The sequence below is a fragment of the Salmo salar genome, chromosome ssa15 (genome assembly GCF_905237065.1).
Source record: "Salmo salar chromosome ssa15, Ssal_v3.1, whole genome shotgun sequence".
In the NCBI taxonomy this organism is placed as follows: domain Eukaryota; kingdom Metazoa; phylum Chordata; class Actinopteri; order Salmoniformes; family Salmonidae; genus Salmo; species Salmo salar.
The window spans coordinates 33,449,259-33,469,217 of NC_059456.1; the positions used below are offsets into that span (position 1 = coordinate 33,449,259).

The 19,959-nt window shown below is 42.4% G+C and overlaps 1 protein-coding gene across 1 annotated transcript; it reads left to right on the plus strand.

The window, feature by feature from the left end:
• The first annotated feature begins 7,677 nt into the window (after positions 1-7,677).
• Positions 7,678-12,825, plus strand: LOC106571290 (proline-rich nuclear receptor coactivator 1). The gene is made up of 2 exons (XM_014144186.2): positions 7,678-8,541; positions 11,210-12,825. Exons 1-2 carry the CDS (start codon positions 8,203-8,205, stop codon positions 11,687-11,689), a joined length of 819 nt encoding a protein of 272 aa, XP_013999661.1. The 5' UTR covers positions 7,678-8,202; the 3' UTR covers positions 11,690-12,825.
• Positions 12,826-19,959: the final 7,134 nt, after the last annotated feature.

Genomic DNA, 19,959 nt, shown 5'->3' on the forward strand with positions numbered 1-19,959 from the left:
TAAGATTGAGGCAGTGGGACCTCAGTCCACCCTGATGGTTGATGTAAGCCACCACTGTGGTGTTGTTCGTTTTCACCAGGACATGTCTTCCTTTCAGATGTGGAAGGAAAGACCACAGGGCAAGCAGTACAGCTCAGAGCTCTAATGTATTGATATGCCTGCCGCTCCTAAGGGGTAGCCAACAGCCGCTGGCCAACCTACCCTAGGTCACACCCCCCCCAGCCGATCTGGGAGGGTTCTATGCTGACCAGCTTCCGGCGGCACATGCTCAGCATTTCCACCTCACCTGAGAGAAAGGAACGACAGCACCACCTCAACAATGCCGAGGCCCTGTGTGGTCACCTGCAGCTGGCGGTAACGGTAGCACTTCGGTGAAAGCCGGTGGGAGTTGAACCAACGTTGAAGAGGCCAGAGATGGAGCAGGCCAAGGGGAATCAGCAACGAGGCCACCGTCAGCAAGCCCAACAGGTGTTGGCAGGTCAGGGCGGATACCACCCTGCCAAAAGTGGTCGAGGCAAGATGGATCACCTGAACCCTTCTGGTGGGCAGGCGTGCTCTCATGAGGACTGAGTCCAGTTCCATGCCAATGAAGGCCACCCTCTGGGTGGGCGTCAGATTACTCTTCTTGTCGTTTACAGTAATGCCCAGCCCGCCGATGTGGGTCAGGAGCATGTCTGACAGGACCTGCGTCCTGGTCGAGGCACAAATCAGCCAATCGTCCAGGTAATTGAGTATCAACAATCTTCGGGACGTGAGAGATGCCAGGACAGCGTCCATGCGGGTGCCAAGGAGAGGCCGAATTGAAGAACCATAATTCATAATCCATCCCTTCGAATGTGAATCGAAGGTACTGCCAATGAGCTGGGTGAACAGGAACATGGAAGTACGCATCCCTCAGGTCCAGTGGCACAAACCACTGGTCCCTGGACATGGCCTGCAACATGAGGCTGGGGACAACATGTGGAACCTCAGTAGCTTCAAGTACCCATTGAGGTTACAGAGGTCCAGAATCGGTCGAAACCCTCCGTCTCTTTTTGGAATCACAAAATAAGTGTAGTAGAACCTACCTAGTCGTTCTGATGTCACTTGACAATTACTTTAACAATGTTTCTATGATAGTTGTTGGCTATCCACTTTGTAGATTTTTAAGTGCCTAAACATGTCAAATGTATAATTCAATTATCATGGATATTTGGAGTAGAGTTCCTGGTCTAAACAAATTGTTAAACACTTTTTATTTTTCGGGGGGGGGGGGGAGGCCCCTGAAGGACGGGGGCCGGCACCGGAATTGGAGTCGGTACCCCTTGAGCATTGTGGACAACACCCAAGGGCACTCCACAGCCTCCTCCCACTTTGCCCTTTGCGACCTGGAGAAGCGCAGAGGCCGGGGAAGGTTGTGTCAGAGGTCCTGCCGGGGCTTCCCTCTCCTCTGGCGCCCCGAGCACCTATGGCGGTGATGGTTGACACCATCACACCTGTCACAAAGGGAAGCCATAAGCTCAGCCAAGCCAACAAGGCCACAGAGCAGGGTCCAACGCCCTGGGAGAGGCATGTCGTGACCCGCTTGGAGGAATAGGAACTCGGTGAGGGATAAATTACCCAGTACCTCTGCAAACACAGGGGCAGACCCCTGTGGGAAAAACAGGAAGACAAAAAAAAACAGAAACCAGGTAATGGATTTGATTTATTTGTTTTACGCCAATTGCAATATTACCTATCGGTTTAATATCCAAGCAGTGAAAACAGCACCATATGGAGTAACGCCCTTTAAGGAACCTAAAAGTTAATGTCTCAATGTAGTTTTCCACGATACTCAGACACTGCAGGGGAAAGAACAAGAAAAAACCCTGCAAGATAATTAACAGAGAACCCGGGAGCAGCATGTTAAAGCAATTCACAACACACACATAGAACAAGCCAGTCGGCAAGTTGTGTAAGGTAAATTACAGTTTGTGGCAACAAGTGCCACCAATATATTAATGTACACGGAGTCGTAGTATAACGCTAACAAAACACAAAAACATGAAACCACGGGCGGAAGATACAGATCAACCGCGCGCAGCGAGTGGAGCAGTCAAGAGGAGGGCTGCAAACAGCCAGTGAGTATACTTCCACGCAAGATATAACACTTACCAGTGATTTACCAAGCGAACTTCAGAAGGTTTGTACCTCAAACCATACGGACATCTGCCGAGAAAATGAAAGAGAACGTGTCGTGGCCATGGGGTCTATATATAGGGGTGGACCCCAGTCGTGGCACAGGTGTACACGGGAGTAAATCTATAAATCCTCACCTCTGATGTACCCCTCTCCCGTGGAGTGATACAATATAGTGAAACATAACAAGCTTTCGGCTCTTACCTGCTACAGGTTGTCCTCTTATAGGACATTTCCGCCATCGAGGGGGTAGACTAGTGTGTGAAATTATTTCCAAGAGTGGCAACTGTAATTTCACAAACCGAGGATGTAACGTTAGCCAAGCAAGTCAGTTGAACTTAAATTGAACTTCGATGTGACATTCCCTGAGATATCACCCTTCACCGCGGGCTCTCGTGCACAAATGCTGTGCGCATTTTTTAGGGGCCTTGATTTTGTTAGATGTAGGGTCTGAGCCACAAATTGAGAAAATCTATCCAAATGTAGGTGTTTACCTACGATTGTTCAATGTCCAAATATCAAGGTAATCCTCACAGTTCTCAAAAACCCAATACAATGACTATGAATTAACTACAATCATTCTCCACATTTCTCCTAGTGTATACCCACTCGATTAGCCACCAATCACCCCATTAAAAGGTGGAAACATCTTACCAATCACACCATTCATATGGTGAATGTGGTATCCCACACGCCACATGTGTGATACGCTATACCGTACTATTTTGCCATTAATTGCAGTCACATAAAATAACCACTAGGTGGTAGACTAACCCTAAAATTCTCCTTCTGTGGATTTTATGGCGGACTACAACCCAAAAAGGTGTATTGCCGCCACCAACTGGACCGGTTGAAAAACGAAACAAGGTAAAAAGAAAATACATTTGTGATAGGGAAACTAACTTAATCCACCTAAATAAAAATAATACATTGACATTACCAAAACAAAACAACAACTTCTTCCTTCTTTCAAATCTCCCTTATCAGGCTCTAGAACCTGAGAGGTACGGCTTGTGACAATATTCCATGTAACTCCGAGAAATATTTCAGTCCCAGGAGCCGCTCCGCCGCATTTACAATGATATCTATCTTCCTGGACCTTCTCTCAACCTTGGCAGTGCCATTAATCACCATAGCTATAAATGCCACAAAGTCCACCTTCTTAACCTTTAAAATGCCAGGATTCTGCTGGTGAAAGGCAACCCCTGCAGCCTAGAGTGAAGGCCTATTCACCACCATGGACTCTTCAGGAGTACCATTCAAACCATCAACCCTTTTAACAGCGTCTGCATATGAAATGCTCTGGACAGCCCTGACTTTGGCACCTCATTCTCTTTCACCCTTGTCGAGCAATCGAAAGATGTAGCTTCATGGTTCCCACCACAATCGCAAGATGTCGCATTTTCCTCACTTTTAAAACACATATGATCTTTTCCACAACTTGGACATCTCGGCTTCTCCCTTCTGCAAACACTTGAAACATGACCAAATGCTTTACAATGAATGGTCATGGGATGAATGCTCTGACTCTGTAGTTTGTATACCCGAACTGCAGTTGAGTAGGGAGAGACTCCCATATAAAAAAACAAAAGAACAAATAGACTTCACTTTTTTACCATTCACCACACGATTCATCCGACGTGCATCAATCATTCCAGGAATATTTTTAATCTCTTCAAAATCGACTTCCCATGAGACGCCAGATATAACCCCCTTGAGGGGGTATGTTCTCTATTCCATGTTAATTTCAGAGAAACCCTGTGATGGAATTCATTGTGTCCTTGCTGTATCTTCTGCTTACTAGTGTGGTAGGATATTTTTTATAAATCATCAAATTGAACAACGCAACCAAATATGACACAAACAGCTACTGTCAAATGTTGCTACATTAGTTATTAGCGCACTTAAAACAAAACAGTTAGGTGGAAGCGTTTTAATAAAAATCGAATCAAAACCCTATTTGATTTGTCACGTGCTTCATAAAACAACAGGTGTAAACTTAACAGTGAAATGCTTACTTATGGGCCCTTCCTAACAATGTAGAGAGAAACGTTTTGAAATAATAGACAAATAATTACAGAAGGAATAAGTGCACAGTGAATAACGATAACTTGGCCATCTATATACAGTACCAGTAAAAAGTTTTGACACACCTACTCATTCAAGGGTTTTTCTTTATTTTGACTATTTTCTACATTGTAGAATAATAGTGAATACATCAAAACTATGAAATAACGCATATGGAATCATGTAGTAACCAAAAAAGTGTTAAACAAATCAAAAATATATTTTATATATTTGAGATTCTTCAAAGTAGTCTCCCTTCACCCAACTTATTTTGGGAAGCTTGTGGAAGGCTACCCAAAACGTTTGACCCAAGTTAAACAATTTAAAGGCAATGCTACCAAATACTAATTGAGTGTATGTAAACTTCTGACCCACTGGGAATGTGATGAAAGAAATAAAAGCTGAAATAAATAATTCTCTCTACTATTATTCTGTTATTTCAGATTCTTAAAATAAAGTGGTGAACCTAACTGACCTAAGACAGGGAATTTGTACTTGTATTAAATGTCAGGAATTGTGAAAAATTGAGTTTAAATGTATTTGGCTAAGGTGTATGTAAACTTCCGACTTCAACTGTATGACGTAGTCTGTTTGTGTGTGTGAAAATAAAAATGAAGTAGAGAAAATGTTGATCAGGAGGACCAATCACATGCTAGAGGGTCTGCTCATGTGATGAGACTTTGCCCTAGCAACACAGACTGCAGCTGTTGCCTAGCCGATTTGATGCAGCGGCTCCAACCAGGCAAGCAGATCACGTACAAGAGCTCAGCAACAGCTTGAATGACCTCCCTCTGTGTGATCTGAAAATTAAGCCTGTGCTCGCTGCCTGGCTCAGAGTACCAACACATGAGGAAAACATCTCCCTGTGTAATGAACATCATTATATTGCTGCGTTATACAGACAGAGCCAGAAAGAAAGACAGACAGATCCCCTCTGGCCACCATACTCGAAAGCTTGTACATGAAATGTTGGAAAGGGAGAGGCTATATCAGGGTTCCCAATAATAATAGTTAACATGTTTTTTTAATGACTCCCTCATCTCTGTACCCCACACATACAAGTATCTGTAATGTCCCTCAATCGAGTAGTGAATTTCAAGCACAGATTCAACCACAAAGACCAGGGAGGTTTTTCAATGCCAACACAAAGAAGGGCACCGATTGGTAGATGTTATAAAAATACAAAAAAAGCAGACGCTGAATATCCCTTTGAGCATGGTGAAGTTATTAATTAGGCTTTGGATGGTGTATCAATACACCCAGTAACTACAAAAATACAGGTATACTTCCGTACTCAGTTGCCGGAGAGGAAGAAAACCAGGGATTTCACCATGAGGGCAATGGTGATTTTAAAACAGTTACAGAGTTTAATGGTTGTGATATGAGAAAACTGAGGATGGGTCAACAAAACAGTGACAGAGTATTATATATGTTTTGGGTTCTTGCGGTCAATGTGCAGTCTACGAATTATTTGTATTTACGTTCCGGCCCCCTGACCATCTGCCCAAGAAAAAACTCCAGGCGTGTCCGTATAGCCCAGGGATCATCAACTAGACAGATGGTCAGGGGGCCGGAACATAATTACATAATTACAAATCATTTGTAGACTTCAAATTGACCGCAAGAAGTCCAAACATATATAATAATTGACTAAAACAATCATTTCAAACCTCGCTTAGATCTAGTTGATGATCCCTGGGCTATACAGACATGTCTGGTGCCCAAATCGATTATGTTGGTTGCGCAGCTGAGAGTCAAGTGTGGAGACGAATGTATTCGGTTCAGTCAGTCGTCCTGATGAGCCCTCCCAGCAAGTTTATGCTGGCAAGAAAATGCGCCAGTTAAAACTTGTAAAATAAAGTGAGGTTTATTTCTATGGGCGAGGGAGAAATAACTTGTAGTATTGGTCACCATCTGTATTTGGACATCATCTCCAATTTGTTCCATCCCAATTCATTTTATTTTGAGTAGGATAGAAGCCTATACAGAATACAGATAAATAACTTGTAATATTGGTAGTAACAATTTGGATGTCACCGTGATAGGCCTGCAGATAAACACTGCTCAATGGGGTGAGTTTGCGCTGCAAGCAGGCAACACAACAACACCGGGCACACTAGTGTCCTTCACTCCCGCTTGCCACATTAAGGAGATGGAAGTAGCTACATAGTGTAGCCCAGAGGTATCCAACCTTTTCTAGCATGAGAGCTACTAATGAAACATGTCGTGAGCTACTCACTTTTTTCTAGCTTTCAAATAGGCACATTGTTCTCTTCTTTCCCCTGCAACTCTTCCCGGGTCCTTATTGTACAAGAGAAAGGAGTTCACTATGTTTTCTGTCAATATATCTAGTAAAATAATAGTTAATAAACAACTCTAAGGGGGGCCCTATAAAATCTGTTATTTTTCCCCCAGATTATGTTTTATATTTTCCCAAATTATGTTTTCAGATTTGTACTTTTCTTGGTTTTAGAATATATATGTTTTTTCACTCTCAAAATTACAATTGTTCATATAGAATAAACGAAATGAGATGTTCGGAGTCCATGTTTATGCTTAAATCACATCAGAATATTTTTTTTTGAAAGCTAACAAATTAGAATTGTTTTTGTGTAATTCCCCTTTAATGAGGAATGTGCTGTCCAATGTGCAGGACTAGCAATGATTCTGTACTGCTGCTGCTCATTTCATGGCAAAGTTTGCAAATAATACATCCAAATCTGCCAGCTATGATGGTTATCACATCAACTGACTAGGCGCGGAGTGATACACCACAAAGACAGACATGGGCAATATTGCTGGAAATTAATTGTCAGATTTTTTTTCACCTTTCTTTAACTAGGCAAGTCAGTTAAGAACAAAATATTATTTTCAATAACTGCCTAGGAACAATGGGTTAACTGCCTTGTTCAGGGGTAAAACAACAGATTTATACCTTGTCAACTCGGGGATTCGATCTTGCAACCTTTTGGTTACTAGTTTAATGCTCTAACCACTAGGCTACCTGTCGCCCCATATTGTGTTAGGTTAGGCTTTTTAACCAGGGGTGGGAAAATGTCAATGTTGTGTTGATTAGATAGTAGCTGGGAGCTTGTGGTATCTAATGACCTTTGAAGTCGGAGATTTCCGAGTTCCCAGTTGTTTTGAACGCGGCATGGGGAACTCTCGACTTCGGACTTCAGTGCGTTCAAAACCATTTGGAACTAGGAAAAAAACGAGCTCCGACAGGATCGATTTGAACGGTCATCCAACTCGGATTTCCAACTCGGGCCTCTTTCTAGAGCTCCGTCTTTCCGACCTGAAGATCACTGACGTCCACTGAATTGACCTTGTATTTTTCAGAGTTCCCAGTTGTTTTGAACGCGGCAATAGCCTCTCCCTTTGGAAAGTACCGGTCATGAGAATGACACCATACATGACGTAATTTCGAACATGGGAGATCTGCAATTTCCTGCTTTTGAAACCAATGATGTATTTATTCACTGCTGCTACCTTTTCACGGAGCACGCATTCGCGTTGACTTATAAACCAAATGTAATGGCATTTTGTTATTCTATTAGCTACTAGTAGCAATTAACGTAATGTACGGCGTTAAAACCGTGTTGTTCTCCAATCCTTTGTTTTGAAATAAGTGGGCGTGTGTTTCAGCTTCCCCTGAAATACAACCAGGAAGTTGTCCCGCGCCATTTCCATAGCTTCTACGCCATCTCGAAGACCGTGCTTCGAGTTACAAGAAGATTACGTTATCAACATCGGTGTACTCTTCTTCAATTTATAAAAAACCCCACTGCATCGTGGTTTTCGGACCGACTTCAGTTCCACCATCTACGTACTAAATAACGTCGTCGTTAGCTGTTGATTGTTGTGAGGTGAACTAACGTCGTTGGCTAGCTGGTTAGAGTTAGCCTACTTACCACTTTCGCAAAAATAAAAATAGCTAGTATCGTTGATGTGTCCTACCCTCTCCACTTTGAAGTCATGTTGGGCGAATCACTAATAAATATAGAACCAAATCTGGACAACTTTGAAAACAATAAGCCACCCGTTTTGACTTCCTACCACGTCGGGGCAAGCCTAGGCAAAACAAGGCAAGCACTGTTGAAGAAAGGTGGGAGAAAATTGCGTTCAACAACGTCAGGGTTGCAGCGGACACACCAACAACCGCGCCAAAAAACGCAGAGAAACAACCCCACGCGCCTTGCAGACATCAACAACAATGTCGCAGCTTCGAAATCCCCAACTGCCGAACTCGCAACCCACCGGACCCAGGCGACTGTGCTGACCTGTCACCATCTAAAGCAGAGGACAAAGAAAGAGGTATATTATTCAGTTAATTTAGTGAAGTAGATGGATTTTCGTTCGTATTCTATGCTTGTACATGTGGTTATTTCTTTGTCCAGTGTTAGTTAAACATTATGCTGCTTTTATCCATGTAAACAACACACGCATTATGCAACGTGGAGTCATTTTCCCCTTTATGTTGAGTACAAAAACATCTGCATTTACAAATTGATGTTCAGCCCGCGGCCCCATTGTAAAATGGTGCGCTCACTAGTTCAGGGTTTCCCAAACTTGAATCCGCTGTGTAGCACTATGCCACAAACCAAAACAAGTTTGGGAAACTATGCATTGGGTGACTGACCAGTTAAAAAATAATATCTATCTATTTTAAACTGGGTTGTGGAACGCTGTCAGCACGGCTGCTTCCCTTTAAATACGTCACTCATTGCTTCAAGCCACACCCACCAAACGGATCAAACATACCTCAAAGAATGTTGAACGTTTTGGGGGAACTTGTTGTTCAGTGCAATCCGTAACATAGCAAACGTTTAATCGAACTGCACTTTCTTGAACAGACTAAGGTATCTTTGGGTGTGGCTTGAAGCAATGAGTAACATATTTAAAGGGAAGTGGCCATGTTGACAGTGTTCAAAACCCCTCCCGGTTTTTCAAGTTGTTGTTCAGAACAGCATTGTTTCGGTTTAATTGAACGTTACACACAATTTCCGTACTGAATGCAGCCCGTTGACAGGAATTTGGTACACATTGTACAATCAATGTTTATTAAAGGTTGACCTGAGTAGATGTGCTACAAGTATTTAGGTTACTTGTTATCAAATCAAATGTATTAGTCACATGTGCCGAATACAACAGGTGTAGACCGTACAGTGAAATGCTTACTTACGAGCCCCTAACCAACAATTCAGTTTTTAAAAAAATTACAGTTAGGAATAAGAGAAAAGTAACAAGCAATTAAAGAGCAGCAGTAAAATAACAATAGCGAGACCATATACAGGGGGGATACTGATACAGAGTCAATGTGCAGGGGCACTGGTTAGTTGAGGTAGTATGTACATGTAGGTAGAGTTATTAAAGTGACTATGCATAGATAGTGGTGTCAAGAGGGGTTGGTTGAGGGGGGGCACTGCAAAAAGTCTGGGTTGTCATTTGACTAGATGTTCAGGAGTCTTATGGCTTGGGGGTAGAAGCTGTTTAGAAGCCTCTTGGACCTAGACTTGGCGCTCTGGTACTGATGCCGTGCGGTAGCAGAGAGAACAGTCTATGACTAGGGTGGCTGGAGTCTTTGACAATTTTTAGGGCCTTCCTCTGACACCACCTGGTATAGAGGTCCTGGATGGCAGGAAGCTTGGCCCCAGTGATGTACTGGGCCGATCGCCCTACCCTCTGTAGTGCCTTGTGGTCGGAGGCCGAGCAGTTGCCATACCAGGCAGTGATGCAACCAGTCAGGATGCTCTCGATGGTGCAGCTGTAGAACCTTTTGAGGATCTGAGGACCCATGCCAAATCTTTTCAGGCTCCTGAGGGGGAATGTGTTTAGTTGGGCCCTCTTCACGACTGTCTTGGTGTGCTTGGACCATGTTAGTTTGTTGGGGATGTGGACACCAAGGAACTTGACGCTCTCAGTCTGCTCCACTGCAGCCCCGTTGATGAGAATGGGGGTGTGCTAGGGTCCTATTTTTCCTCTAGTCCACAATCATCTCCTTTGTCTTTATCACATTGAGAGAGAGGTTGTTGTCCTGGCACCACACGGCCAGGTCTCAGACCTCCTCCCTATAGGCTGTCTCGTCGTTGTCAGTGATCAGGCCAACCACTGGCATCGGCAAATTGAATGATGGTGTTGGAGTTGTGCCTGGCCTCGCAGTCATGAGTGAACAGGGAGTAGAAGAGGGGACTGAGCACGCACCCCTGAGGGGCACCTGTGTTGAGGATCAGCGTGGCGGATGTGTTGTTGCCTACCCTTACCACCCTGGGGACGGCCCGTCAAGAAGTCCACGATCCAGTTGCAGAGGGAGGTGTTTATTCCCAGGGTCCTTAGCTTATTGATGAGCTTTGAGGGCACTATGGTGTTGAATGCTGAGCTGTAGTCAATAAATAGCATTCTCACATAGGTGTTCCTTTTGTCCAGGTGGGAAAGGGCAGTGTGGAGTGCAATAGAGATTGCATCATCTGTGGCTCTGTTGGGGCAGTATGCAAATTGGAGTATGCCAACGCAGATCACAGGGTTCGGGGCCTGTGCAGTATATCCTTCGTGTCGGGCTCGTCAGAGTCATGGGGAAAAAAATAAATAAAGGATTCTGCCAGTCCGTGATGAGTAATCGCAGTCCTGATGTCTAGAAGTTGTTTTCGGTCATAAGAGACGGTAGCAGCAACATTATGTACAAAAAATAAGTTACAAACAATGCAAATAAACGTACAAAAAACACAATCGGCTGGGGGCACGTAAAACGTCTGCCTTCTTCTCCGACGCCATCTTAGGAAATGTTATGAAGGATTTAAACAATGCCGGCGATGTGCCAGTTCCTGAGATGTTTACATATTGCATTGACACCAAAAACATGCGGTGGAACTGGAAATTCGTTTTTTCATGTTTGCTCAAGTGTTCTTCAGAGTAGAAACTATTTGCTTAACATTTAGAATGGTTCAGACCTTGTGAAACTGTAACGCTTGTTTCTCTTTCCTCCCAGCTGCTGAAGTCAAAAAATGGGAGAGTGGAGAGGGCCACAACACAAGGTGACCAGTCTGTCCACAACCTCGATAGACTCGATCAAGCTGCCCAAAATCTCAACACCCGGAGCCAAAGGAGCAGGCACGTTAATGCACCTTGCAATGCTCCCTCAGTACAGAAATATGACAACAGCTGCCACACGAAGCCCAATTCTGCACTCTTCCAGCTCCTCCGTAGAGAGGAGAAGAATCCCTTCAACTCAGTTGACAATGTCAAGATTGTGACAGTATCCCCAGCTGAGCTTGTACCTGAGGATGAGCTGAAAGACGGAGAGAAGATCTATGCTGGAGCTAAATTCAGCGAGCCCCCGTCTCCAAGTGTCCTGCCCAAACCACCGAGTCATTGGGTCGGCGAGACTGCCCCCCAACATCCCGACCACAGCCGAGAGCAAATTACGTTTCATTTGAAGTCTCTGCTAAAGGTTCAAGATAAACCATGATCTCAATGGATGGAAAATCTTATCAAAAAGATCCATCTATACCTGATCAATGACAAATTTGGCACTGAAGAATTTGGACTCTGAAAGAACTGGAACTATAACTTAACAGCAACAGAATGTAATGAGTTTTTGATCTGTAATACAATTTCACATGTTTTGAGCAAGCGGCCTTGTTTTTGGGGGGATTTTTTATGAACTTGTGTAAATGTATATACTGTAAACATGTAATATAAGTGTATATTTTTCATGTTATTTTAACAGAAAGTATAGTTTTGTTACTGAAGCCTAAAAAAGATGTTCACCTTGAGCTGGTGCACTTACTGTTCCAATTATGGGCTGCAGTGCCCATTGGGACGCATTAACCGTAAGAAAGATTTTCTTACAAATTTGCACAAGACTGACTGAACCAACACGAGTCACCATAGTGGCAAGCAAGCATAGAGTTGTGTGAAGGTTTGGGGTTCTGTGAACTTCAGCCCACCAGTTGACTGCTATTGCCTTGAATGCACTGCAGGGAGGACCCACAATCTTCAGGGAACTCTCTGGGAGGACGGTCTTGAAGACTGTAACCTTGTCCCCAGGCTCAACGACAGAGGGAGCCAGCTGGGTGAACGACATCAAGAAGATGGAGTGACAAATGTGAGTCTCAAAATCAAAAATTCCCCCTCTGATGACGAGGACAACTGCCGCTGCAGGAAACAGACAAATTCAGCACGAGCACTGACCGAGTGCCCTTTGTTTTGAATCTCTCTAGCACTGACACATTTCTATTTTTTGTTTTTCCTTTCATTGGCCCCCTGATCACCAGTGTTGTTCCATCTAAAGCGCTGAGAATGTTTACCGGAAGTAAGATGAATGACATGGTCTTTATTATTATGTAACACACATTTGACCCCTTCCCTCTAGAGCTAGGCAGCTGCTAGTTCTTGTTCCTTCACTCCGTGTCACACAAAAATGAAATTGTATTACTGTACCAAAGATTGAATTTTGTTTTTTTGCAAATGTTCAAAAAGTTAAGTCCAGTGACTAAATTTGTATACATCTTAAAGCAATACTCTCACTTTGCAATTAGAATTTTTTTAATTTTATGATGCATTTCATATCTAAATTGACATTAAAATATTGGCTACCCCTTATATGTTTTCTGTCTGTTACCATTCGCCCTCACAAGTTGAAAATGCTAAGATGTCACAGACTTCACAATGCCTGTCAGTCTCTCCACAAGTTTATTGGTTTAGTAAGCTAATAACATTATACAACATCAGGGAACTAGTACTCAGGTTTCAACAATGATTGTAGTGGTTGCGGATAAATAACTTACACAACAGTGAAAAATGAACCTGTAACATTATACTGAACAAAACTATAGACCCAATAATTTCAAAGATTTGACTTGAGTTATAATTCATATAAGGAAATAAGTCAATTGAAAAATTAATTGGGCTCTAATCTATGGATTTCACATGACTGGGCAGGGGTGTAGCCATGGGTCCAGCTCTTATCGAATGTACTGTATACCTTGTCACAACACAACAGCTTGGCTCAAACGCATTAAAAAGGAAATATATTCCACAAATTAACTTTTAACAAGGCACACCTGTTAATTGAAAGGCATTCCAGGTGACTACCTCATGAAGCTGGTTGAGAGAATGCCAAGAGTGTGCAAAGCTGTCATCAAGGCAAAGCATGGCTACTTTGAAGAATATAAAATATAAAATATATCTTGATTTAACACTTTTTGTTACTACATGATTCCATATGTGTGATGTCTTCACTATTCTACAATGTAGGAAATAGTAAAAATAAAAACCCTTGAATGTGTAGGTGTTCTAAAACTTTTGACCAGTAGTGTGTATATACAGTTGAAGTCGGAAGTTTACATACACTTAGGATGGAGTCATTAAAACTCGTTTTTCAACCAGTCCACAAATTTCATGTTAACAAACTATAGTTTTGGCACATCTACTTTGTGCATGACACAAGTCATTTTTCCAACAATTGTTTAAAGGCAGATTATTTCACTTATAATTCACTATATCACAATTCCAGTGGGTCAGAAGTTTACATACAGTAAGTTGACTGTGCCTTTAAACTGCTTGGAAAATTCCAGAAAATGATGTCATGGCTTTTTGAAGATTCTGATAGGTTAATTTACATCATTTGAGTCAATTGGAGGTGTGCCTGTGGATGTATTTCAAGGCCTACCTTCAAACTCAGTGCCTCTTTGCTTGACATCATAGGAAAATCAAAAGAAAGACCTCAGGAAAAAAATTGTAGACTGCCACAAGTCTGGTTCATCCTTGGGAGCAATTTCCAAACACCTGAAGGTACCGCGTTCATCTGTACAAACAATAGTACGCAAGTATAAACACCATGGGACCACGCAGCTGTCATACCGCTCAGGAAGGAGATGCGTTCTGTCTCCTCGAGATGAATGTACTAAGGTATGAAAAGTACAAATCAATCCCAGAACAACAGCAAAGGACCTTGTTAAGATGCTAGAGGAAACCGGTACAAATGTATCTATAGCCACAGTAAAACGAGTCCTATATCGACATAACCTGAAAGGCCGCTCAGCAAGGAAGAAGCCACTGCACCAAAACCGCCATAAAAAAGCCGGACTACGGTTTGCAACTGCACATGGGGACAAAGATCGTACTTTTTGGGGAAATGTCCTCTGGTCTGATGACCATTGTTATGTTTGGAGGAAAAAGGGGGAGGCTTGCAAGCCGAAGAACACCATCCCAACCGTGAAGCACGGGGGTGGCAGCATCATGTGGGGATGCTTTGCTGCAGTAGGGACTGGTGAAATTCACAAAATAGATGGCATCATGAGGGAGAAAAATGGTGGATATATTGAAGCAACATCTCAAGACATCAGTCAGGAAGTTAAAGCTTGGTTGCAAATGGGTCTTCCAAATGGGCAATGACCCCAAGTATACTTCCAAAGTTGTGGCAAAAGGGCTTAAGGACAATAAAGTCAAGGTATTGGAGTGGCCATCACAAATCCCTGACCTCAATCCTATAGAAAATGTGTGGGCAGAACTGAAAAAGCGTGTGCGAGCAAGGAGGCCTACAAACCTGACTCTGTTACACCAGCTCTGTCAGGAGGAATGGGCCAATATTCACCCAACTTATTGTGGGAAGCTTGTGGAAGGCTACCTGAAACGTTTGACCCAAGTTAAACAATTTAAAGGCTATGCTACCAAATACTAATTGAGTATATGTAAACTTCTGACCCACTAGGAATGTGATGAAAGAAATAAAATCAGAAATAAATCATTCTCTCTCCTATTCTATCATTTCAGATTCTTAAAATAAAGTGGTGATCCTATCTGACCTAAAACAGGGAATTTTTACTAGGATTAAATGTCAGGAATTGTGAAAAACTGCGTTTAAATGTATTTGGCTAAGGTGTATGTAAACTTCCGACTGTATAATGTAGATGTAAACATATATTGTTCCAGTTTAAAAATAAAGATAGTCTAATATTCTTTTTTAAACAACAAAAAACAGTAACAAAACAAGAAATAATGCAAACAATTGATTGTATCTCATGAAAGAGAAAATAAATAGAGAAATATGTTTTTGAAGCTGTTCTTGGTTTAAGAACAGCAAAAAAAGGTGAAGCCATGGATAGGCCTCAGAGGGCATAGGCCCACCCACTTGGCAGCCAGGTCCAGCCAATCAGAATGAGTTTGTCCCCACAAAAGGCCTTTATTCCAGGCAGAAATACTCCTCAGCCTTTCCCCTCCCCCGCAGACTATCCCGCAGGTGAAGAAGCCGGATGTGGAGGTCCAGGGCTAGTGTGGTTACACATGGTCTGCGGTTATGAGGCCAGTTGGATGTACTGCCAAATTCTCCAAAACAACGTTGGAGGTGGCTTATGGTAGAAAAATGTACATTCCATTCTCTGGCAACAGCTCTGTTGAACTCTGTACTGGGGGCCCTAGCCGCATGCAGAGTGCTATTTCAGGCTGCAGTCACTGCCAGGCAGTCAGGCCAGTTACAACATTTAAGTTACAGCTGATGTTCCCCTGGCCTACTCTCAGAATAAACCACCAGGCCAACAGCATAACTCTAAAGGCCAACGTCTGGTTTCATTTCCAGTGAAAAGCATGATTTGTGCTGACCAACAATAGTAAACTTGTGTACAAATACATACATTAAGATAGTCGCACACTCTAAATATATTCCCAGTAATTGATGGGTAATCACCAACGTTTTGGCACTTATTCTTTTCCATTTCCAGTGTCGTAGTGAGGTACCATGGCAAGGCCTCTCATGCTGCAGCCTACCCCTGGAAGGAGTCAACACGTTGGACGCTGCTAAGCTCGCCTACAGTAACCTCTTTGTGCAGAGACAGCAACTAAAGACAGACTGGAGAATCCACGGTGAAGGACAGCCCACTGAGCCCAGTTAACATTAACACGTACAGTACCAGGGTTTTTCTTTATTTTTACTATGTTCTACATTGTAGAATAATAGTGAAGACATCAAAACTATGAAATAACACATATGGAATCATGTAGTAACCAAAAACGTGTTGAACAAATCAAAATATATTTTATATTTGAGATTCTTCAAAGTAGCCACCCTTTGCCTTGATGACAGTTTTGCACACTCTTTTTTAAGGTTACACTGGAGTTTGCAGGAATGCCTTTTACAACATACTGCAGAATCTCACCCTGCAGGGGTTGTATGAGGTAAACGGCAAGGCTTTGGGGACTGAATTCGCTACAAATGAAGAGGTTCTCAAAGTCTCCACTGGTAAAACTCCAACTCAACCATGCATTCCTCCCTATGCTTTCCACAGGCCCTCTTGTGGTCATCAGAAGAACTAGGAAGCAACATTCTTGTTATGCAAAGAACTTTAATGCCGTAACGTAGAACGAAATAACTTTGATAGTTTGTTATCTCCACTGGCTCCACAGACTTTGGCAATGTGTATTTTATTGTACCTGGAATCCACCCATACTTTTACATTGGCACAGATGCTCTAAACCACACAGAGGAATACACTGTAGCTGCTGGTACGTCTTCATCATACACCTGAAACAAATGAGAAATACATGTTGTTGTTAAAGGAAACACGTAGTCTACTCCATGACATGCAAGTATGATGTTTTTCCCCCCTCCAGTTAAGTTCAGTAAATCTTTTTTGAGAAATTTGAGTGCAGCATAAAAAGAGACACACACAACATAAAACCATAATGTAGTGTTCAATCATTTTTCACAAAGGCTTATTGTGTGTGTCTCTGAATCTGAAGGCCGGCATCCCGGAGTCGTCTCTTCACTGTTGACGTTGAGACTGGTGTTTTGCGGGTACTATTTAATGAAGCTGCCAGTTGATGACTTATGAGGTGTCTGTTTCTCAAACTAGACACTCTAATGTACGTGTCCTCTTGCTCAGTTGTACACCGGGGCCTCCCACTTCTCTTTCTATTCTGGTTAGAGACAGTTTGCGCTGTTCTGTGAAGGGAGTCGTATACAGCGTTGTATGAGATCTTCAGTTTCTTGGCAATTTCTTGCATGGAATAGTCTTCATTTCTCAGAACAAGAATAGACTGACGAGTTCCAGAAGAAAGTTCATTGTTTCTGGCCATTTTGAGCGTGTAATCGAACCCACAAATGCTGATGCTCCAGATACTCAACTATTCTAAAGGCCAGTTTTATTGCTTCTTTAATTAGAACAACAGTTTTCAGCTGTGCTAACATAATTGATCAATTAGCCTTTTAAAATTATAAACTTGGATTAGCTATGGCACGTTGTACAACACAACACTCTAATGTACGTGTCCTCTTGCTCAGTTGTGCACCGGGCCTCCCACTCCTCTTTCTATTCTGGTTAGAGACAGTTTGCGCTGTTCTGTGAAGGGAGTAGTACACAGTGTTGTATGTTCTTCAGTTTCTTGGCAATTTCTCACATGGAATAGCCTTAATTTCTCAGAACAAGAATAGACTGACAAGTATCAGAATAAGATTCTCAGAAGATTTTGAGCCTGCATTCGAACCCAAAAAATGCTGATACTCCAAATCCTCACTCGTCTAAAGAAGGACAGTTTTATTGCTTCTTTAAATCAGGACAACAGTTTTCAGCTGTGCTAACATTGCATGTGAATGAAGCAGTCATTATCATATCTGAACAGACGCCTATTAATTAAATGTAAGAACAATGTACAGAATTTGTGAAGGGCAAATAGAAGAAAACATTTTAATCAATTACTTATTGTTTCAGAAACTGAGTTACAAAAGCATCATGTTGAATCAAACACTAAAATAGATGGGAAGGGTGGTGAGAAACTGAAAGAAGTGCAGGAGATAATGTAAGAAGAAAAAATATTTTTCATCAGTTGACAGATTTATGCTAAAATACTGTACACGTACTGTTATTAAGTAGTTATTCAATACATATTCAAGCATACCCAGAGAAGGGACACAATAAAAATAGGTGTAATGGTCCATTTGAAACCACAATACACAAAATTATCCCGACATTGTATAGCACAGTTTGAAATAACCATTTGGACACAATTTGTTTTGATATACATTACATTTCACATTTGCCAAGACATGCAATTCTGGATGCTACTGTATATCTGATCTCATAAAAACTGCACAATAATGTACTTATTGGTACAGAAAGTATTTGGTATAGCTTTGTTCCCTAACTTAAACAACCTCAAGAACCTATACTGGCTCACAAAAGTACAATTATTGATGCTTTCGAGTGACCTTTACTTTGTGTCTTTAACATACTGCTCACACATGCTCACTGAAACATACTGTATCTACTTGGATTGTTATTTCTTGAATTCTTGTTTGGAATTTTTTTCTGATTTGTGTATTTTTATTGTATCTGCAAGACATCCTACTGCACTATTGGAGCTTGTAACATAAGCATTTCACTGCACCTGCCATAGCACCTGCAAATCTGTGTACGCAACCAATTGTAACGGCCGTCGTTGAAGAGAGACCAAGGTGCAGCGGAGGATGTGTTCATCTTGAAAGATTTTTAATGGACCAATGAACACTATACAAAATAAACCAAAAAACGACCAGCAACAGTTCTGTCAGGTTGTAAAACAAAACAGAAAACATTCACCCACAAAACCCAAAGGAAAAACAGGCTGCCTAAATATGACTCCCAATCAACAACAACGATGTACAGCTGTTCCTGATTGGGAGCCATACCCGGCCGAAACAAAGCAATCCCAAACATAGAAAAACAGACATAGAATGCCCACTCATGTCACACCCTGGCCTAACCAAAAATAGAGAACAAAAAACCCTCTCTATGGCCAGGGCGTTACACCAATAAACTTTGATTTGATAATGACTAACATAATGGATAGCTCTGCATGAAACTGTATGATGATGATGATCAAATGTAATGTTAAGATTTTTAGGGAATGCATTAGTGTAGTGTGACTTTTGCATTAGTTCTCATAGGTTCTCATCTTCCAACAATCCAATAAAGCGTCTTAAACTCAGCAAAAAAAGATACGTCCCTTTTCCAGGACCCTGTCTTTCAAAGATAATTTGTAAAAATCCAAATAACTTCACAGATCTTCATTGTAAAGGGTTTAAACACTGTTTCCCATGCTTGTTCAATGAACCAGAAACAATTAATGAACATGCACCTGTGGAACGGTCGTTAAGACACTAACAGCTTACAGACGGTAGGCAATTAAGGTCACAGTTCTGAAAACTTAGGACACTAAAGAGGCCTTTCTACTGACTCTGAAAAACCAAAAAGAAAGATGCCCAGGGGCCCTGCTCCTCTGCTTCAACGTGCCTCAGGCTTGCTGCAAGGAGGCATGAGGACTGCAGATGTGGCCAGGGCAATAAATTGCAATGTCCATACTCTGAGACGCCTAAGACAGCGCTACAGGGAGACAGGACAGATTGCTGATCGTCCTCGCAGTGGCAGACCAGGTGTAACAACACCTGCACAGGATTGGTACATCCGAACATCACACCTTCGGGACAGGTACAGGATGGCAACAACAACTGCCCGAGGTACACCAGGAACGCACAATCCCTCCATCAGTGCTCAGACTGTCCGCAATAGGCTGAGAGAGGCTGGACTGAGGGCTTGTAGGCCTGTTGTAAGGCAGGTCCTCACCAGACCTCACCGGCAACAACGTCGCCTATGGGCACAAACCCACCGTCGCTGGACCAGACAGAACTGGTAAAAGTGCTCTTCACTGACGAGTCGCGGTTTTGTCTCACCAGGAGTGATGGTCGGATTCGCGTTTAGGAAAGGA

Excerpts from the sequence above, each read along its gene's own strand:
- LOC106571290 (XM_014144186.2), top strand. The coding sequence starts at position 8,203 with ATGTTGGGCGAATCACTAATAAATATAGAACCAAATCTGGACAACTTT. Across the intron at positions 8,542-11,209 it reads AGCAGAGGACAAAGAAAGAG|CTGCTGAAGTCAAAAAATGG; the intron begins GTATATTATTCA and ends CTTTCCTCCCAG.